Source organism: Meleagris gallopavo, chromosome 8 (assembly GCF_905368555.1).
Source record: "Meleagris gallopavo chromosome 8, MGAL_WU_HG_1.1, whole genome shotgun sequence".
In the NCBI taxonomy this organism is placed as follows: Eukaryota; Metazoa; Chordata; class Aves; order Galliformes; family Phasianidae; genus Meleagris; species Meleagris gallopavo.
Genome location: NC_139411.1, coordinates 19,109,008 through 19,132,287, shown reverse-complemented (window position 1 = coordinate 19,132,287; position 23,280 = coordinate 19,109,008). Strand labels below are relative to the sequence as shown.

General features: G+C 40.1%; 1 protein-coding gene across 5 annotated transcripts in view; it reads right to left on the bottom strand.

Moving 5' to 3' along the window:
• PCGF5 (polycomb group ring finger 5) overlaps positions 1–23,280 on the bottom strand; it is a 57,277-nt gene that overhangs the window by 20,168 nt on the left and 13,829 nt on the right. For 3 of the 5 annotated variants that reach the window (XM_085229050.1, XM_085229052.1, XM_085229053.1), the window contains exons 1-3: positions 13,496–13,647; positions 12,759–13,067; positions 2,896–2,992 (exon numbers count right to left, since the gene is read on the bottom strand). In XM_085229050.1, the coding sequence (XP_085085176.1) occupies positions 2,896–2,992; positions 12,759–12,870 (209 nt within the window). In that variant the 5' untranslated portion in view covers positions 12,871–13,067; positions 13,496–13,647. Of the gene's footprint in view, positions 1–2,895; positions 2,993–12,758; positions 13,068–13,495; positions 13,648–23,280 lie in introns of those variants that run through there. The other 2 variants (XM_085229055.1, XM_085229051.1) reach the window with 2 other exon arrangements.

Sequence of the window (23,280 nt, the reverse complement as noted above, 5' to 3'; positions counted from 1 at the left end):
TCCGATTACTAGTTTAGCAAACGCAAACATAAAAAGCAACCAGCAAACGAAGTTACATGCAGTTTGCTGGAAAATTGATCCAGTTAGTTACTCTAGAAGGAGTTGCATGAAATAATTATAAAGAAAATAGGTCTTCCCTCGTTTCTGGCTTTTGAGCTTAACTTATCTCACCCTTTTAGCCCTTCCTACTTAAAGCACGTTACTATTTTACTAAACATCTACTAGACATTTTCTAAAATATTTTTCTAGCTCACTTGTAATAGTCCTGTCAGAATGAAATATGTACTTCTAGAATGTTTCTGTTTCCAGTATTTAGCAGCCTTATATACTCTGTACAGCATCTCCTGCTATGGCAGACAAAATGCTCCTTATACTGATAGGAGATTAGAAATATACTTGTGGTAAACATCTACACAAACCCTTTTAGCTCTACCTCTCCAAAAACATTTGGATCACAAAGACTTCAGCTAATGGTACCACTTAGAGTTGCTGGATTTACTCTTTCTCACCTACTGTCTTGGTATCTATCTGAAACACAACATCTGTCACAAAAATCAAAGCAAAATACAGCAAATTGTAGCAAACACCAGTAAACTAGGAAATAATACCACCTCTCGTAAACTCCAGGTATAAATATTTATCTTAGCACTGACACAATAGTATTTCTTCCTGAGTTCACAACAGTGCTACAAACTACATAAGTCTCAAAGAAAAATTGTACCCTTTGGATGTTTTGTTGTTATTGGTGTTTTATTTTGTTTGTTTTTAAATTGTACAAAAGACAAAAGGCAGCTGTGAGGAGGCAGGAAGGCTTCCTTTGGACCAATCAGTAACATGAAATTATGATTTTAAGCACTGGAATGAGACACTCAGGATAGCCTTAACTGAGCAAACGGTGATTAGTTTTAGTTGTTTTCATTGCATATGCAGTGACCAGTACACAGCTAGTTTCCTTTTTACTGCTTTGGTTTATCTGGAGTCCTCTGAAAATCTAGCTCATTCAATTCTTTTATCAGCTAAAAAAATAAAATCTCAAAGAGATTCCATGAAAAATAAACAAATAATCAGATCTCATAGGCACGATTATGCTGTCATTTTCTCTGACTCTCTCAGTGTCTGGCCAATTAAGTTTGTGATTTGAATAATCCAAATTCTAGGCCCAAAAAAATCACGTGAAAGATCAACTAAAGAATATCTCCCCTAAAACTTGTGGGATCACATCTGGCGATACTGATGTATATGAAAGAAACAAAGTATAAAATGTATGAAAATTGAGCCTATAAAGGTATTCTAAGAATTAAAATCCAAAGAAAACAGATCAAGAGAGTAAAAACAGCTCCTTTTATGCAATTAGTAATTAAAATTATTCACATCCAGTAGTCCCATGCAATCACAGCTAATACATCATTTTTGTAGCTCAACAGGGACATTCTAGGCAAGCAAATCCAAGCCAGAAGATCCCAGCGTACTGTAACGAAGTGCCCTCATGACAACTTCCAGAAATTCTCATGCTCGTAGCAAAGTAAAAGCTCAAACTTACAAGGACAATACACTGTCCCTAGCAGTGAACGCTTCTATCCATTGGTTGGTGGGAAGCACTTTTCTTTATTCACAAATAATCATCATTATGCAAATAGCAAAAGTACAGTAATATGATATAACAAGCAAAAAGGTGAAGAGTTCAAATCCCTTCTAAGGTCTGCAATAAAATTTTTAACGATTGCTGTGGTTATCAAACATCAAGAGAAAAGTGAATGTTGAATAGAAATCCAGCTAACTTATTTTTGAATCTACTTCATTAAATACGACTAAAAGAAACAAACAAAAATCTCCCTTTCATAGAAGCACAGAATGGCTTGGGTTGGAAGGGATCTCAAGGATCATCCAGCTCCAACCCCCCTGCAGCAGACAGGGCCACCAACCTCCGTATCTTATACTAGACCAGGCTACCCAGGGGCCCCATTCAACCTGGCTTTTATGTACACCTTAAAACTACTTTTACTACCTCAGAGTCTGTCCATCTGCCTTCATAGCCCTGTACTGATATCCTGTCATCTTTCTTGCAGGACTTTCTCACGTTTTAAACTCTTGCTTAACACGTGTGGACTTCCAGCACATACACTGTGGAAAGCAGGTAAATCAGTTACCTTGGGAAAAGCAGAGAGTGGGTTGGAATGAGGGTGGTGGCTTCATCATTTTAGAAAAATGTGAAGTTTTACTCTTAATGACATTTCTTGATTTCTCTAGGATAGCTATCACTTTGCATTTCCATATATTGTAATAACTGACGCATCTTGTCCTAACAATTATTTTTCTTGAAATTCTGCGTTCTCTTTTGGTGATGTTATATAGAAACTAACTTCCAAGAATGGACATTTTCAGTGTCCAAACCATCTCTTATGCTTCTCCTGACTGACCGGCAGATGACAATATAGATTGGCAAGTATAACCCTTGGAAAACATTCAGTTATTTGCATGACCCTTTTTATACAACGCTGGAAGAAGAGAAGGGTTTCATGCAGTTTGAAATCTCCTAAATTGTTGAGGAGGGGAAGGAAGGAAAGAAAGACTATTAATAAAGTTCGTAATCATGTAAAGCATAAAAGGTTTCTGCTTCATTTCTTTAATAGAGGCCTTAAAATATTTTAATTTGTACAACATACACGAACCTTGCTGCAATTTTTCTTTGTCTTTCCTCCTTAAATTATTCGTGAAAAATTCCAGTCTGCTACAAGATGAGAAACTGATAGTCTCTGGTCAAGCAAAGTTGACTCATTTTACAAACAGGCAAAAAAATTAATTTCATTTTAGGACAATGATATTTAGGGCTTTTTGTTTGGTTGTTTTAATTTTTGAGTCCCTTCACGTCAGCAAAGTTGTGTAATGTCATCTTACCTTAACATTTCTAGTGGGTTGGTCTCGTGCACTTGGTTGCCACACCTGGGACAGTCATTGCTGTCTTCAAAGTGCTGAACAATGCAAGTCTTACAAACTGAGGGACAAAAAAGAAAGAAAAAGAACTTAGGCCAAGATCTAAGTAGTATTCCTTGAACACAACCTAATGATGCCAGCTAATTGAGCTAACTATTCATGTATCACAGATGAAGGAGTATTATTTTAAAGCACTAATTGCTTTACACTTCCTGTTCCTCAAAGCGATAGCCAGCTCTGCAAGCTCTTTGTAAGAGAAAAGTTCACAGAAACTCTACACTGGTTCAAAGCAGCGATGTTTGCCTCTGGACTGAAATTACAGAAAATACTTAATACTTGAATATTATCATGAAAAAAAGAAAACAGAGTCATGACCATGACAAACTCAGAACAACAACTTGAATTTAAAATCCAATGAAATGAAATCAAACTAAAGAAGGTGCTGCACTACTGTTGCTTTCAAATGATTAATTGCAGTCTGTAGATTTTACTGCCTTTATTAAGAACATGTAACTGGAGCTGACAAGAACAAATACATCTGCTATTATTAATGCATTATAACATTCAGGATGGAGATAATCTCTATACTCTGTTTATTATTACTTTACTTAAAGTGAAACGAGAGCTGCAAACTCAACAGCAAATGGACTAAAAAAATAAATGGATTGCTGCAACTGCAATATGTTTTCTGCTGAAACACTAATTTCTTTGATCAGTTACCTAAAGAACTAATAGCACCACTAAAGTGAACTGGTAAGCTCTAATTATATGATAGTCTTTAAGGACAATCTTGTTGGGTTTTGTTGTTTGTTTGTTTTAAGCAAATGTCACCTAATGTGCTCAGGCTGCACTTATCTGCCTTAAAATGCCCAAAAGAGTTACTACACATCAGCTGACTCTGATAATGTAATGATAATACATGTCAGCTGAGTCTGTGTAGGCGCAGGTTTTTCCAAAGTGGTTTCAGACACTGACTGAAAGGCATGAACTTCATTGCTTTGGTTGCATAGCTCAGCGTGGCTCCTGGCACTCTCCTCAAGTGAAATAGCTCCAGCAGTGCTGCATACTTGGTAGATCACTGATGATCTGGTAAAAGCCCCTAAGTGCTGCCAACCAAGTCATAGAATAGAATGGCCTGAGTTGAAAAGGACTGATGATCATCTAGTTTCAACCCCCCTTCTATGTCTAGGGAGCAAGGCACGGCCCTCTGCAGACAGGGACCTCCAAACAGAGATGCACAAGAGCTCAGTTCAACACTTAGGACATGAGTGCATTTCTTCTTAAACCAAAGGTGTGAAGATTTAGCACTGGCAAACAAATAAAGGAACTTGTAATCACAGAACTCTCCTTATGTCATAGAATTTTTGTAATTTGTTGAATTATTGCACCTAATTGATTTTAGCACGTGTGTTTCCTAACACATCCACAGGGTGAGAAATCAATTACAGAACGATGAGTGTGATGTTTTGTAACAACAAAATTTCTTTACTTTTCTATATACTTTCTGTAACTAATATTCTGAAAAAATCCCATTTCCTCTCATCTGTAGCTGGATGGCAGGGTGCTTGATCCCGAGGTCAACCAAGCAACACAAGCAGCAAAATCACAGATGAAGCAGCATCACTTTCCTTAAGTCATACTTTTTGAACAGATGTAGCTACAAGACATAATGCACTGCAAAAACATAACACTAGGGCACAGATAGAAGCCAAGTGTCCAGACCTGAACTACTTACAAACAGACCACACCATTTGAGTTTATATAAATGTGCACAGACAGATTTTCATTAGTTGATCAAACAACATAACTCGATACTCTCCAAAAACATTCTAGCCCACCTTCAAATACTAGTTACTATAATTTTAATTTTTTGATACTTCAGTAGAACTAAAGATTGCCCCCCAGAAGCGGCTCCAGAACACGCAAAGTCATTTGAATTGGAAAAAGAAACAAAAAACAAGCAACACCCAATAATGCTGATGAATACAAATTCTGATATACTCTTCAGGAGAAAGGTAGGATGAAATATGAAATGAGCTTGCCTTTCTGAAACAGGCACTTCCAGCATCAAGTCATTAATTCATCTTGTTATTCTCCAGCAAGCAGAAACAAGCCAACCACTAAAAGGTCTGGTTCTGAACTGACGAAAAAAGAGAAAAAGTATACCATGTGGCATAAAACTTGATCGAGAAGGCTTATTAATTAATAGTAATGTGCATTGTGCTCCCTGTAGAAAAGTGAAAAATATTTCAAACACAGGACTGTGTGGAGACATTTATTTTAGGCAAGAGTTTTTAAGAGAAGGTAGCCTAGAAAATGAAATATTGCCAAAATTGCAGTAATTAACATTGCTGAAAATTAGAACTTTCCTGTTCATTAGCAACGGAGGTGCCTTCTTCCTAATAATAATAAATCAGGAGATTGAGTGCATGATTCCTATATACTAGTGAAGCAAAGAACACCAAAGCAAATAAATGTAGATACTGGATGTAGGGATGAAGTAAGTCAAAGGTCTAATGAAGATGAGCCCATTAAGCCTCAAATCAAAGGTAATAAAAAGTCTGAAACAAAAGTCCTAAGATAAGCATCTCCTAGATGATTTGAATGAGAATCTAAATAACCTTACTTAGCCCGGTTTTCACAGGGAATCTGAAACGTGCTATTGTCACTGGAGCTCTTCAAATGCAGCACGTGGTATCTCAATCGTGGCATCTATACTGTGCTGAAGGTGGAGATAATATTCTACCTTAGACAAGAGAAAGTACTAACTATTGGCAGGAGATGACAATCCTGATAAAAACTCAAGGTTAAGAACCGTCTGCTATCCAAGAAAGTCCATTATTTGAAGAATCACAATTTAAACATTTTTTAAAAGCTGAGAAGCTAGTATGATGATGAAATCATTAAGTCTGACAGTCATAAACAACAGCCACATGGAAATTCAACCAAAAGTCACTGTGGTAAGTAACATAAGGGTTTGGTTTATTCTAGACCTTTTGTGACTTAATTTCACAGAAACTGAGCTAGAGATAACTCTATCTCAATGGAGAACAGCACACAGTATTGAATCACAGAATTGTAGGAGTTGGAAGTGATCTCTAGAGGTCCTCGAGACCAACCCCCAACCCAGCAAGTGAAAAAAATTCTGTTCTGCTATTCTTTTAATAAAGGAAAGAGTTGGTCTAATTTTTTTTGTAAGCCTCCTGTTTGGTGATCACAATAGTGTTTGTCCCTATCTATACAGCTTTTCCTACCTGATGCCAATTTTCAACAATTGATAAAGAATTTAAGTTTTGGAAAAAGTCAGTATTAGTCACCATTAATTTTCGAACGGACAGGCCCTAAATCCTAGCCATCTCTTCTCCTGTGGGAAATTTCTTGCAACAAAGATTCTAAAAAGATTAGCACAAAAACTCCCAGAAGAAGTTTCTCTGTGTTTCAAGAAAGCAATGTCTGAAGTTCTTCGAGAATTTCATTCTTCCCATTTGCTTTTGGGATATCAAGTCAGAGAAGTTCTTGTAGTCTGTGAGAAGATGGCAGTGATCCTTTGAAAAGGACTTGTTGACGCGCCTTGTAAAGATGTATTAAACCCTACTCTGCTGGACCTGGTGATTGTTCTTCAAACAGAAGGGACATATCTGAGCTGTGACTTTTGTTTACTGCTGGAAGGATTTGATTACCGCTCAAAAGAACTCTATGCCACAGAACCACAGATAATTAGCATGTTTATTTAAAGTGAGGTGATAGACTCCTTGACCCCCACAAATACTAAACAGTATTAAACATAAAGCTTACTAAAATCCAAACTAATACAACTTGAAGAACTATTTATATAAACTAATCTATGGAAAGAAATCAAATTCCTCAATATGGATATATTTACATGCTCTCATCAAACATTTTCTGCGAGAAGATGGCAGCCTTGAAAGCCACATGGGTCCAAGAAAGGTACTAATAATCAACAAAAGTTCAGTGTCCGGTGTGAGAGGTCTTGGAGTAGAATACAAACTGACACATCATCATGAAGAACTATGAATCGTAAGCCAAACCTACATGGATGTATTTCTACCCCCAACAAAGATAAAGAGCTGGACCAAGTGTTTGTACAGCCAACACAAATCATGAAGTCATCTTGTACCATTAAAAAACATGACACTGAAATTGTAAATCAATACTGTCATAATCCAACACAGCGTTTTTTTTTCCCCCTCTCATGTAAAGTTATGGTGCTAGGAGAATTTCCCTGAAAAAGGCCAAATGTGATTTATTGATAGCAATATAGTAAAAAATATACACAAATTCTAACAATGAACTCATACGTGATATTCCTAATAGGAGGAGGATAATCAAGCAGTAATTTCAGATACGATAGGTATAATTTTCCTCTTCCCAGTGTATAACACTGAACATTAAAGCCTGTCACTTTGAAGCTTCAGAGAATCGGGTGGAGCCTAAGTGCTATGAATGAAGGAAAAAGGGACTCATTAAATAAAAATAAATTACAGATATATTTAATTCACAACTTCAGGGAAAAAAAGAAGACCTTTAGCACTTCTCGTTCAGATTAACAAAATGACATGGTTTGCACTTGCTTTGTGGTAGGTTACAGCGATGGTGAACAGGCAGAAGAAAGCAGTTTACCCAATAGTTGCTCAGTCTGTAGAATTTTGAGGTTCATACATCATATGCCAGTGAAAAGAGAACTTGTATTTCTTGACTATATTATGACAGTTCAGGTGAACCATAATAAAGCTTAAACTCACAAAAGATAATTTATTACAATTGATAAAGGTATTTGTTTGACATATGCTAATTGGCTGGCAACCATAACATACCACACAATGCTGCATTTCCCAGTACAGAGCTATCTGGTTTACACATTCTTTTAGATCTTTGTACCCACCTGCACAATACATATACAAGTGTCAAGATTGTACTGTATGTCATCTTAAACTAACAAAGAGGTACATGCCTGATGCACCCATAGATACTGTTTACTGAAAAGAGGGTATTTTTAAAATATTGATCACCAAGGAAATAAAGTTATTACCGCATTTTTCTTCTAAATATCCCACAAGAAAAAGTTTAATTAGTTAATTATGGGATAAATTCTTTGTTAGAACTGATCCTTTGAATTCTTCTGAGAATGTCCTCTCTCAAATTTAAGCACTCCTTCAGCCAGGGGGGAAAGGAAGAATGCAGTATACACACAGCTAGTGAAATATCAAACTCATCTCAGTGATGGCACAGACATGTAACAAGTACTTAATTAGCTACCTTAAAAACGCATTAAAAGCAGTTCCAGGAAAGTCTCTGCATAAAACCAGGACAAAAGTCTTTAATATACTTAACTGCTCTTCTCAGAAAATAGACACGTGAGACTACTTGCTATTAATTACAGTTATCAGGCACAGTCAGGCATGTTTCCTTCTGTTAGAAAGCAGAGAGCATTGACCAAGAAAGCTCACTTGGTTTGAAATCTCTTTCAAGGTAAGATAGATCTGCTAAGCTGCTCCATGACATTTACTGGAGCTGCTGCAGGACAAGGAGCACAGAAGTAGCTCAGCTTGCTTGTCTGAGGATGTGAAGCTTTGCTCCAATAAAGTTCTTTTGGGATATACTGGTGAGAGCACTAGCTTTTTGGAGCATATAGCAACACCTGAAAAACACTGAAGTTTATATTGAAATTTTCATCTCTGGATGTTTTCCAGATGGAAGGGCATTTCCACAGCTCCTAGATTGTACTGGTTGACAATTTCTTAATGCAAATGCTAGAGAGGCCAGGTAGGAGTAATGCATCACTTCATCTCCTCCTCAGAGACAGTAAAAACCTGGCAATGAATGCAGCCATGGGTGGCAGTTTGCCTTGCAGTGACAACAATGTAACTGAACTCAGGATTCTGAGGAAGGCTGCAAAGTTAAACAGCAACTAGGATTCTGAACCCCAGTTTGAAAACTTCAGCTTCTTCAAGCACCTTCCAGTCTGAATTCCCAAGGAGGCTGTCATTAGAAAGAGAGGTACCCAGGAGGGCTGGCTGTTTTTTAAATAACATTTATTTAGACGTCAAGAGCTAAGCAGCCTAATGTACAGGGAATTCTGTCAGTTGCCTGGGACACAAGAACTGCTTGGTGCAAAAGCTTCCTAATTAATACACAAAAAGAGAACATATTAGAAGTAGAAACAAGGATGGGAAACAAAAGGATGTAAAATCACTGGTCGGGCATTTAGTGATCAAATCAGGAAGGCCAAAGCATGGCCAGAGCTAAAACTAATGAGAGACTTAGAGGGGATTCTACAAGTAGACCAGTGGCTGTATGAAGTTCATAGAAAACATGGGCCAGATAATGAATGAGGGAGACAATTCAGGAATAGGTAACATCAAAAGGCCTGAAGTCTCCAATGTCTTTTTTGCTTTCAGAGGCTGAACTTAGATGTCTAAGTGCACCAGAGTGATTTAGGAAGGAGAGGTATGACCAGCAGCCAAGGAGTGGCAGGTTAGGGCCTACTTACAAAAACTAGATGCATTCAAATCTATGGGCTAGGTAGGATTCACTAAGCTGAAAGCTACCTCCCTAATCACAGTGGTTATGCACGGTGTCTGCCTGAGTGGAAAAGGGCAGTGTGTTATGCTCAGCTTTAAGGACAAGAAGGACAGCTGGGGCAACTACAGCTAAACAGCCTGCCCTAACTCCCAGGAAAGACAACAGAACATCCCATGTCCCTTGGAATCATGTCCAATCAATTAGAAGGACAAAAAGGCAATCAGGAGCAGTTAACGTAGATTTAGCAAAAGAAAATCATTGTTAAGGCTGACAGGTGCCACTAATTACAGCCTATACCATTTGAATGGCACTAATAGAACAGATAGAGCCAAACTCTTCCTGGTAGTGGCAAATAGTGTAACAAAAAGCATCAGTCACGAGTTGTTTGGGTGGACATTCAGAAACATTTCTTCACAAGGTGAATTATGCAGTGTTGATATGCTATTTAGAGAGGCTGTGGAGACTCCACACTTGGAAGTTTTCACAGCTCAGCTATTCAGAGCCATGGCTCGACCTGTTGCAGTGCTGGCAATTAAACAGCCTCATACATGAAGTTGGCTGAGACAGATTCACGCATCCCTTCCAACCAACACCTCTGGAAGTCACTTAAACAGTCCAACATACTGTAGGATGCTAAAGATTGGCAAATAGACTTTCCTCAGGGACAATTTTTCTAAGCGTGCACTGTGCAAAACAATGGAGTGACTTAGGAGAAGATAATGGGACATACCCCCAGCTCACATCTAGCCTGCTTCAGCCAGTAGTGCTTACACGTCCTTGACAATCATGTAAGAGAACAGAAAAAGGTCTCAGTACAGTAGGCAAAATCATTCTGTTGAAAGTAGCAAAGGAACGAAGAGGTGCATTTGTAGAGTAATGCATTATTCTTGCAGTGTTGTAAGCATTTCCTTCCCAACAAATGCAGGGAAATTCATACCACTGATGCCTAAGTTACATTTAATCTTTCCAGTAAATAGTGAAATAGTGGAGTTCATTTGTCTGTCCAACATTTACAAAAACCTCATTAGAAAAACTGCTTTTAAAAAGACACACATTTCTCAACACAGAACTTCATTACTTAACATTTTTCAGTAAACACAGATGTTAATTAACCACTAACTGATTTGATTACTGTTCATCACATTAGTTACTATGATCACCAGAGAACATCTATGTCAATATGCACTTGCCATTTTTTCCATAAAAATAGACCTCATTCCCAGCATCTAAAGAGTTTACCTTGCTTTTTAAACTGTTCATATCTGCAGATTTTAATCATTTGTACAGTTTTGAATTACAGCAATGAGCAGTGCAAGACAAGCACCAAAGAAGAGTTAAAAGTATTAGAATTTGTAATCACTATTTGGCTGTGGATGAAAAATCATACCAACATGTCAAAAAAGAAAAAAAAAAAAAAAAGAAAAAGAAAAAAAAAGTATTCTAAAAGCCCAAATGTAAAATAATTCCTCACAGTACACTTCTAAATTCTGCAATATACATATCATCTCTTCCTCTACAGACATAGGGCTTCCCTATCAACGTTTGAAGTTTTTTAAATTCTTTTCCATCATTGTAAGCATCATATATTGGCAACTAGCCACTACAAAGATTCAATACCTTCTTTCTTGCATGTCTACTTAATGAACTCAAACACAGGACATCTTTTGCTGGAGGAGATCTGTGTACCTACATGGAAGCTCAGTGAGCTTTACTTACACTAACCAGTTGCAGAATGGGGGGCAGACAGTAACAGAGATGTCTCAGCAAACAGCTCACAATCCACAAGTGAACAAAAGCAACAGATGCTGCTGAGAGAAAATGCTTCTTCTGCCATTATTGCTTTGGAATGGGAATGAAAGTAAATAAACAAATAAATTATCTAAACAGAAAAATCCCAAAATAAAAACAAAGTGTTTTTTTTTTGTTGTTTCTTATTTTTGGAATCCGACATGATTTCTGATGTAACATCTTTGCTTCATCCCAACTTTTTAAAAGCTAGTACTGTCCATTAAACTTCAGCCACAAAAAAAAAAAAAAAAAAAAAAAAAAAAAAAAAAAAAGACTAATGCTGGAAGCTTTCCATTTTCTTTAAAGGGAAAGATTAACAGTAACAGCTAATATACCCCCCTCCCATTTCATTTCAAAATGAAATAAGGGTGCTCTGCTTAACTTCTTTCCTCTGGCAGTTAAGTTCCTTCACCAAACAACCCAAACTAAAAGAATTTTATAACCCTTAGCTGATACTGATACTAGACTTGGGAAAAATCTGTTCAAAATTAGTTTTTCTCAGAAAGCAAGCTAATAATAAGAATGTTGTAATGGTAAACAATACTGTCTCTATACCATGAACAACCCATAGGAATGAGAGGTTTAATTATTTATGTGCTTGATATCCTGCTGACTAGAACATACAAGGTTTTGGCTTGGTAACAACATAGCATCAAAAGTAACAACTACAACAACAATGTTACACTGAATGGGCAGGAAATGCTAAGACAAAGCTTTGAACTGGAATTTTCTACGGGTTTTAAAAGTGGAAGATTACCAGAAAACACGCAGTTCTAGAGAATTCCAATTTTTATTTGGAAATACTCCAAATTGCCAAGAAGGCCCAAACAAGCTATTTTATATTCAAGAATTAATCTTAAAAAAAAAACTTGCGTGTAAGCAATTTCACTTACAGAAGTAAGTCTTCTGGGCCTGATAGGATCACTGATACATCCAGCATCATTCATACACCAATGTTTTAGAAGCATTGGGAGCATAAGATAACCTGAATAATCTCTCCTGAGTCAGTTTCAAAGAGATCTTCTCCCTAAGTAAGCATTCTACCAAATTTCAAGTACTTCTACTCACTGTGCCACGGAGGGCACTACAGAGTTAGGAGAGCTAGGCCCAACCCAAGTAGTTGTGTGCACTGTGGTACACCAACAGTTGCACTGCTTCAGTTTCAAAGCGGCACAGCCTCATCATCAGAGTACCACACCCGATCAATAGTCTCATTCTGAGCAGGCTGTGGTGACACACGTGTGTGCTGTGCCCAGCACCACCACCCTGCTCAGGGAGGAGGAAAGGGGCATCCGCGCCCTACGGGATGCTGAAGAGAACATCCACAGCCTCAGATGTACCCAAGTGGCACAGAGGTACACCCCGCCAGAAATCACCAAGCGTTCCATGCAGCGCAGCACCAGTAAACAAAGCACTGCACAGAGGTCCAAGGAGACATCAGTTGAAACTCGCAGGGGTGCCACTTACAAAGGACAGATGCGCTGTGAGGTACTTACAGGTGTGGAGGCACTCCGTGACCGTGGTGGGCTTGATGAGATAGCCTTTACAGATGTAACAGGTGATGTGAGGATTGAAATCTTTCACCAAGTGCTTCCTCTGCGCAGCCATTCGTGGGGCAGGACAGGCTGCCGGAGTGCCGGGGATCAGGGAGCGGATCCGGGAGGTGCTGCTGCCCGCCGTTCAGGAGAGCTGCGGTGCCGCTCTGCGCAGCGGGACTTTTCCAGGCATTTGCTCGCGGTGCGGGAGCTCTCAGGGGGCCGCGGCTCGCACCTCCCGCCGCGGCGTCAGGCGAGCCATCTCGGGACCTGCAGCACACGTGGAGGCAGAGCCGCGTGAGCCGGCGGTGTGGGCCGACGCCCGCTGACACGCGTCGCCATCAGCCTGCCGGGCGCGCGGGTCGCTGTTTATGTAACCGCGGCGGCCGCTCCGCAGCCGAGCCCCGGGCCCGCCCCGCTGCCCTCCCGGGGCTTCGTCCGCCGCGGGGTGACAGGTGCAGCTCCCGCCCGCCCCGCCGGGGCCCGCGGCCGTCTCGCCGCCCGCCCGGCCCCGAGGAGGCACGACGCGCTTCGCAGGCCTCGCCGGGCCCCCGCGGGGAGGAGCCGTGCCCTTCCTGTCCCCCCTACACCCCCCCGCGGCCCTCCGGACGGGGCGGCCCCGCCGCGGGCGTGCTCTCCCCGCTCAGCTCGAACTCTCGTCCCGCCCCGCCCGCGGCGCCCACCGACCCCCTCCGTACCTGGCGGAGCCCCGTGGCCTCGGGCGGGTAGCCGCCCAGCGAAAGAGAAAGGGAAACGGCGTGCGCCTCCCGCCCCCTCCGAGCGCTCCCTCCCTCCTTCCCTCCCCGCCGGCTGCCGCGGTCGGTCCCAGGGCGGGCGGGACGGGCGCGCAGGCGCTGCTCCCCGGCCGAGCCCTGCTGCGCCACCGCCCGCAGCGCCGCGCCGGGAGCCGCCCGCAGCCCCGAGTGGCCCCGCGGGGGCCACAGGTAAGTGCCGCAGCGGGCAGCGAGCGGAGTGGCACCGCGGCCCCCGCCTCGGCGGCACCTAGCTGCACAGCTCCGGTCCTTGCGGGGTTCCTAAAGGTCCTTAAAGGCAACCTCAGCTTCTGCCCATGGGGCAGCGACGCTTCGGACCCTTTCCCTGCCTTCGCCTTCCCTCTCTCGTACTTTCACGGAGAAACAGTGAGGCGCCAGACCAAGTTAGGCCCCCCGCCTCCAACCAGCCGGGGAAACGCTAAGCACGCGTGAAAACTGTCTCTGTGGTCCAACCCGTTCGCTTTCAGCACCCTGCTCCTAAGAACGCTCCGGCACCAGGAAATTCTTCATAAAACCAAAGCGGCCTTAATGGTCTTTTTCAACTGCGGTATCTCTAGAAAATGTTAACTCTCGTAAAACACTGAAGACGACAATACATGGAAGCATTTCCTCTGTTAGCTGCGATGTCCTCGCCCTGCCTGACACCGCACCCGGGCCATTCTGCAGCAGGGCGCTCCGTTCGGATTCCCTCCCCTCGGTTTCTGCCCCCGGCCGTGCCCTCCAGCACCCGCCTGTCAGGCCGGGCCGGGGGCAGAAAGGTGTTCTCATTAACGTTTCGGTGCCACGGTGAGTGCACAACAAAACAGACAGCACCGACACAAAGACACCGAGGGTAATCCCTCTTGAAAGTCAAAATTGCAGAAAGCACTGTCCTGAAAGGTGGCAAGATCATTGTTAAATGAACACTGCTCCTTTGAAAGCACAGCTTGTGAAGCATGTTACTAGGAGAGAATATAAGTTCTTCATGTAAACATTTTACTTAGCAAAAGGGAGTATTTTAGTCAGCAGTTGCATTCTGGCAGTTTAGCAGAAGTTGACAATTTCAGAATGAGCATGAGCAACCCAGCTTAGACTACACACACATTTATAACAAACATCTGCCAATGCTCTCCTGGCTGTTTCAACATGACTGTGGCCAGTAAGACTTGCTTTAAAAATAAACTGGATTCTAAGTTCAATATTCCAAAACACATTTTATCAAATCTCACTACTGGAAAAAAGATATTTTCTTAAATTTATCAACAAAGCTTATGTTTACACAATAATGGATACACAATGTTCTAACCAGACACATTAAAAACAGAGCCCTGTCTCTATCCTACTGTGTAGCCCATATAGCAGTAACTGTGCAGCAGTTAAGGTGCTGGAAGACCTGCCCATTGGCATGGATTCCCACACACCTTTCTGAAGGGGCACCAGTCACATCCCAGGCAGAGGGCAAATGACATTTTCTTGCTCCATCTCCCTGAAATTTAGGAGGCTGGCCCTGCTGGTACCAGGCTGTACTTATGAGACGCTGAATGCTTTTAACTCTGAAAACAAGGCTGAGGCACTTAGCACCTCTTAAGACCACAGCATAAAGCAGAAATGAGAAGCACTGTAAAAAAAGAAACTCTTATTACATGAGGAAAGTAGTTCAAAAATATTTTGATGCTTGTTCCTACTTTACATCAGGAGGAAAGAAATTGCATTAATAAATGCTTCCGAGTTTATTGTTATTTCAAAAGTAGTTAACTCCCAACATTGCATCTTTCAGGTATAATAAAAGCACAGGGCTACAGAACTGATGTGAGCACTTGGATTTACTTAGTGCAGTTAGAAGGTAACAGTGCAGTGTTTGAATCAAAGTGGTTGTTTTCAGGTTAAGAGCAAAACAAAATTAACAGAGATAGTTCTGGTAAATATGTATTGTATATTTACAGCAGCAAATGTGCTACAGAGCATGCTATGGCCCTCAAGACAGTGATAAAAATACAGCTCGTTTCTCTGTGTCTTAAACCTGACTTCACTACTGTCTGAGTTATACTCACTGTCCTCTAACACAGTAATTACTTATTTTTAATATAAATCTATTAAGCCCTTTACATACCTGAGCTGGTCTAACAAAAAAAAAAAAAAAAAAAGGTTTTGTCTAAGCATTATTGAAAAAAGCAATGGTTTATTGAAAGCCTTAAACAACTGCTGAATCATCCCAATGCAAAACAAAGTAATTCTTCACATTTGATATGAATAAGTGCATATTTAAAGGAACACACAATAACTTGAGAACTCTGTGCATTTCATTATTTTTACTCATTAATGCAACTCTGACGTCTTTGAAAGGTACCTATACATTTGATGGGAATTTAAAGACTTTCAAAACTTGAAAACATCACAGAATTGCTCAGCTTGAAAGAGATCTAGTGCAAGCCAAGGAGGGCCAGCTACAGAAGCTGTTCAGGACTGTGTACAGTCAGATTTTGAGTTTCTCCACAGGCAGAGACTCCACAATCTCTCAGAGTGACTTACTCCAGTGACTGACCACCCTCTTAGTGAAGTGTTCTCTTGTGTTCAGATGGAATTTCAGGCGCCCTATCAATGATCTCAACAAAGAACAGTTTGACTTGCTCATCTTCATTCCCTCCAATATTTACACCCATTGTTTAAGGTCTCCCAGAGCCTTCTTTTGCCAAGGGGAGCAGGCCCAGTGCTCTCAGCCTCTCCTCATACATAAGTTTCTCCAGCTCCATCTTTGTCGCCCTGTGCTGGACTCGCTCCATATCTTCTTTTTACTGAAGAGCCTGGGCCTGGACACAGCACTCCAGATGTGTTCTCACGAACGTTGAACATAGAGGAAGGATCACCTCTCTTGACCTGCTAGCAGCTTAAGTGAAATCACCACATATTTACTCAAGTACAAAAAACAGATCTAATGTACTGGCATTATTTTGGCTTCAGAAGCAGTTCTTCCATCTAGTATAGTCTTGCATAGTGCCATAACAGTATTTTTCACACATAACTGATTTTTGATGACAAAACAAAGAGGGGAGTTTGCTTTGAACCACTAAAGATTGCAACAGCAGGAAGGACACTAGATGTGCATCCATTTGCCTAGGCACCAAGTTTCAAAACAGTGATCTGAGATGGGGTTAGCAACTATTAGCAACTAAAATACTGGTGATAAACTTAATCTCTCCTGTTTTGTATTATGGCAGACTACAGTTTCAGTGGACTTTGATCTCCTATACATCATCTTTAGTTTCCTACAGGATACCGAAAAAGTGTTTTGTGGCTTGTGGTATCCTCTGTAGAGTGAAATGGAGGAGGCATTATTTCACAGTTGTCTGTGATTGTGGGGAACCACAGAATGACCAAAGTAGTCCTTTATACTCCTATGTTTCATGTAAACTCACATCAATTCTGTGTAAAGTTGAGGCAAGTAAAGGTCACCCATTTTGATAATGGGTTAAAGTCATAATTTGAAATGACCCACATCAGCTGTGAACCAGTTGCTCTCCATGCACAACAAAGAATTACTCTTCTGGTTTCTGTTGGCCAGTTATTTCACTTCCACTGCTTGTTAGTCTTCCTCTGAATTCATGGCACTAACTGCATTGCCATTGCTACTACTGTATACTCAAATACTACTTCTCTACCTACATGCTGTCTGACTATATGCTTCTGGCCAATCTGTTTCCTTCTATTCTGTTCTCTACAAGAGAATCAAGTGCCTATTCTGTGGCTTTTCCAGAGAAAAACTACTCAGGAATTAATCCTACCTCAAGTATCCCTACTACTGCACAACAGTGAAGAGAGACAGAACAGTATTAGACCGTGAAAATCAGTGATATTATTGGAAACACTGAAGCAATATAACATGCATAGGGCAGCCTGAACATGGCTGCTGTCTGCACAAGCATGACTGTGTCTCCTTTGTAGATGTCCAGGATATGTTGGTCATTCTCCATATACACATCCTTTGAGGCACAAAGTAGTTCTCTTTCAATACAATCGTTTAAGTTCTCTGGTCAGTTCTTTCCCGCAATACTTCCTAATGACTATTTTAATTTTTAATCCTTGTTTCAGCCAGCATCACGTTTCTTCCACTCTATACTTCATTATATGTATGGTATCACACATACATTATACCATTTCTAGTATTTGTTCCCTAAATATATCAAAGCCACTCACACCACCATACTCTGCAGCTCAAGCAAGCAATCACATGAAGTGTTCAAATACCTTTAAAAGAGCCTCATCTTTCAGTCTCTGGGAGATGGCAAACAAACTGTAGAAACTCTCCAATGGCTCCTGCTAAAATTGTTACTAACAGATTTTGTTTCTTACAGTTGAAAGCTGGCAGGAATGCAAATCAAATTGTATCACACATGTCAAACAGCTTCACAATTATGCAATCAACTTGCACTGCAAATTAAAAACAAGACTACTAGATCTTAAGTCAAAGCAAATTTGAAACTCCAATAAGCTCAGCAGAAGCAATCCTCAAGAAAGCTCCTCATACCCCTCAATGTCAGAACCAGCAAACAAAGCAATAGAGAAGGAACAAACAAATTTCCTCATATTTTGCAAAACAAATTAACAACATTCAAAATGTCTCAGGGTTTGTTAAGTAAGTGAAGCATTCTATTTCAATTGATTTTCAACAGGAGTTCTATTTCCAGCTCTCTCAAGAATAAAACCTTCAACTCAATAACATGTTATTGGATAGACTACATTTCATTAGCACTGTATGAGAAGACTCTCTCATTCATGGGAAACACCATTTTGGTACCAATTAAAACAATAGATTTCACTGAAGGAAACCTAGTACAGGTATTTGTGAATTTCATTTTTTACTTCCTAAAATAATGACATTTTTTTCCCCAAATTAAGTAAAAATAGGGGGTAAGGTAAGACACTCCAGCCCTAGTTTCATATCCTCACACTATATTTTTTTAACAGCACTTTAGAATATATACTGAGTCAAGCTTTTCCATGCGTCTCTACCCAATCATATAACTATGGTCACAGATGAATTTAACCTACCGAGTTAGATAAAAGGCATTAGTTCCATATTCCCCTCTATTTAATAAAAAAAAAAAAAAATGTCATCTTGTATTTTGGATGTTTGTTAACATTAACTTTTACAAACAAGAGTCACTTCAGATAACATTTTGCTGAAAGCATTATCTCAATATTAATAACTTATCAATATGCTGGTGGGAAAAGATTAAGCAAAACTGATGCTTTTAATTGATTCCTCATTTCAATAATGGACCAGTTTTAGGGTGAGACAAGCTGAGGATTCTAGCCAGAAGCTATTCTCAAGTGAACAATCACTCTTCAGCCCAGAACTTGGCACCATATGCCAGTTCTGAAGTCATATTAGCTTAGGAAGCTGACAGTGCTGGTTTCACAACTTTATTCCCATGACTGCAACAAATCATAAAAGTTTGCATAAGTATTGCCATTGCTTGACAGATCATCTGTAGAGTTTTCTACAGAAATCATTTATAAAACAATTCTCAAATATGCAAAATGTTCAGAGGTTTTTTTTTTATGATTAAAAAAGCACAGCCTTCAGATTCAGTTCGCATTCAAACTGCATTTTCTGCGTTGATGTACATTTGATCAGACCGAGCATCAAATGAAACAGTTTCCAGCTTTCCATTATGTCCCCACATTTTGAGCTTTCTCACTACAGCAGTTAGAAGTCTGGGCTCAACATGGTGCTAGTGAGATCACGTGGCTTTTAGCTGCGTAAAGTATTACAGTTTGGACTCCTTTTAGGCTCTGGACAGAAGAGGACTGATTCCCTCCCAGATACAATTAATATACATAATTCTGCTTTAAAAAAAAAGTTGAACTGTCTTCAGGAGCTCATTCTCAACCTAGCAACTCATCCAATCTCATCAACTAGATAGGATCATGAACTACTTCTGTAGGAAGAAAAACATGCTAAGAAATGTAGGTAATAATTCAGGAGATATTTATATTTAAAAAGAGACCTCCATAGAGCTATTACTTAGCACTGTGTGTGCAAAAAGCCTCAAGCATTCTGCTGCAGAAGTACTATATTTAAATGCAAAGTCAACTATGTTTATATCTCTTACTTAGTCCCTGATTCTACAAACACTATCACTCGTGCTTCACTATGCACATTCATGGTCCATACAAGTCCACAATCGAGCTCATTCAAATGGGTGACTATTCACATGCATCAACCTTAGCACCAAAGTCCATGCAGCAGTGTACATGCAGACATACAATGCTCATCTTCTCATATTTTTCAAAGGTGCATAAAATGAACAGGTAAAGAATGGTTTGTGCTCTATGTTTTATGCCATAGTGCTATTTCTAATCTGAACTGCTACAGTTCCAAGTCCTGCAGTCACTGTCAAACACCCTGGATTCTAAGAGCCAAGATTGATCTCAGATATAATACTGCATCTTCAGACTGCTAGCAGCTTTTGTACTATTTAACTGTATCCATTCATAAAAAAAACAGCCTTATTTTCAAGATTCTCCATCATCAGTAATGTTTTGAGCTGCCCATTAAATGCATTTCGTTAAAGCTTCCTAATGCAGAAGATAAATTATGAAGATGTCATACAACATCTGACTACATCACTACAACCTGTTAACACTTGGCTCAGATTATTCAGATGTGATTGTTCAGTGTTGTGGTAAGTTAAGCTTCTAGAGGCCTAAAGCTAGGAGTTTTCATCTATCAATTTACATGGCAAATCTCACTCCATTCCTTAATCTAAAATCCTTGGTAGGCTTTTAAGAATAAAAGGCATAATACTCTTAAAATGATTTGCCTTTATCACAAATGCATAGATGGGAATATTAATTTTTGACAAGGTATCAGGCTTATGAGAACTTGTTGATACATATAACACATCTTGCTCCTATCATCATCGTGCTGTCTATTTAATAATTCACATTTAAATACAAGACCTTAGTTGCCACTGCTCAGTAGGAATAAAATTAAGGAGATTTACATTTTCGCACTGAGAAATCTGGAATGCTGTCTGGTGTATTACCCGTGTCTTTTAAACTTGTCAGAAATGCCTGTGCCATCATAACCCTCTGTCAGTCAGGAACTAAAATATGTATGTTGAGGCTACATCTTCTGCTAAGCAGCATCTTACCAAAAATCACAAGAGAAACCATTGTTACAAAAGACATCAAAAAGAGGTACCTTCAAACAGAGACTGCCAATTTAGACTTGTATCCAGCATATTTTAAATCTGTTTCATAATTTTCCTCATTTTGCTGTTCTACCACATCATTTTCTCCTGTTTATGGCTTTCATCCTACAAAGTGCTTGAAGAACCAGTAAAATGATTAAGGGATTGGAACATGTATTATATGAGGAGGGGTTGAGGAAACTGAGATTCTTCAGCCTTGCTCAGGGGGGAAACAATCAATTCATATAAATACCTGAGGGGAGAAGTAAATAAGATGAAGTAAGAGTCTTCTTCATATTGTCCAGTGACAGGACAAGAGGCAGTGGACACAAATTGAAACAGGAAAATCCCATTTAAACATAAAACTGTTTTGTTTTTCCTACCATAAACGTGATCTGATTCTGTGAGGTAAAAATAATTAATTTACTGTAAAACACTCTATAATAGATGTTGTGATGATCTCATAAATCAATCATTCTAAAGACAATAGTTTATTCTAATTTCCAAATTTAAAGAAAGCTGTACCTTTGCTAAGGGCAGGAATGCTCTAACAGCATATCTGTAAACAAGCTCACCAGCAGCATCAGTTTAGCAATGGTCATGTACTTGTTATACACTACTTACTGTAATAATCCAGGACCAGAAACACTTAAAGCATTTGGGAATATTAGCTTCTCATTTATTACTTCACAGGGAACAGCCAGAGCAGCCCTGTTGCCATTAGTGGGCCTATTGTAACTCAGAGCCCCCCAACCTCTCAGTGCCTGCCTTCTGTGCTAAAGCAAATACTTTATACTTGTAGGTGGTAAACATCTGCTACAGACACCTGATGAGAAAGAAAAGAGTAGATGAGGTCCTCATCAGACAAGTGGAAGAAATCACATATTTGCATGCACTGGTCCTCATGCAGGACTGTAACCATACCAGTATCTGCTAGAAGAGCAACACAGTTGGGGGCACAAGCAACCAAGGAGGCTTTCACAGAGCACTGACAATTCCTTTCTGATAGAAATAAAGAGAAATGCTTTGCTGGATCTGATTCTTACAGAGAAGAACTGTTTAGGGCAGTGAAGGCTAGGGACAGCTTTGGCTGCAGCCAGGCCGAGATTGTGAGATCTCAGGCAATAAAGGCACATTCAAGGCATTTATACAGGCTAGATGATCCTAATCAAGTCCATGCGTCCTGACAGGATACATTCACAAGCACTGACGGAGCTAGCGGACACGACATTGCTCAAGCCCATCCTTAATTACCCATTAAAGATCATAGGTGTCTGAAACTGATCCTGAGGACTGGAAGAAAGCAAATGTCTGGAAGGCAAGAAGGAGTATCCAGAGAACACAGACTGGTCAGTCTCACCTCAATCACAGTGGAAGGTGAGAATGCAAAATCCTAGACATGAAAAACAAGGTAACGGATTAGCCAGCACAGGTTTGTGAATGGTAAAATGACCTGATCAGAACAAGAGCCTTCTATGAGGAGACGGCTGGCTTTGAAGATAAAGGGACCTCACCTTGGTTTTAGCAAACCTTTCAGCACTAACTGTATGAACTAGATAAACAAAGAGGTGGACGGAAACCTGGTTGAGCTGCCAATCTCAAAAGGTTGATGTGTGAACGTCTTTGCCTTATCTCCACACCTCAGCACGTATCTTCCTATCCTCCCATGCTGTACTTTCATGAGGGCCACGAGACAAGAGCTCAGCATTCATCACAGTTCATACCTCTGATACAACACAGACTTATCTGGAATTACCGATACAGATCGGGGAAAAACACAGCCTTAGTGATCAAACAACCTGCAAAGTACGTTGTTTATCAAAGTGAAACACACATTTATCTAAAAAAAAAAAAAAAAAAAAAAAAACATAGTTTCAGCATATCTAGTCATTTTACATACAGCAAGTTCCCTGTATGAAAAGTTGCTAAGAATAAGTTATGCAGGGAAGACTAAAAGCCCTGTGTCTGTGATTCTATGTGTCCCTGCACTTCAGTTTTTTCTTCACCAACTTAGCCTTACTTCCAACCTAGGGCAATTGGGCCCACAGCAAGCTTCAATACAAGCGTATGTCCCAGTTGTACCAAAGCTCGTTATAGGGATACACTCAAGCATGCACGTCTCTGTTACCTTGACCTTAGTGTCAAGTACTGGACCCTGGGATCTGTTCTGGTTAGCATCATAAGGTAAAATAGACAAGAGCCACCAAGTTTTCCTAAAAATCATTACAGACCAGTAAGATTCTATCACTCATCAGCTCTGAATCTGTTTCCATTTGTTCCATATGTCGAAAAACTTGAAATTATTAAGCAGCTATTGTATATGCTAAATAATTTAAGGACACATTTATCATTAGAATAAGTTTCCTAGACTACTGTGTAGAAGTACACAGTCCTCACCCAAAAACTGAGCAAAATAAAACAAATTTTAGAAAGGAAAGAGCAGATCTACTTTTTTGATCTCTCTAGCTTCAGCAACTATGGAAGCAAACAAAAAGAACATCTATCAGTACAACCTAGTCACATAGGGGTCCAGAA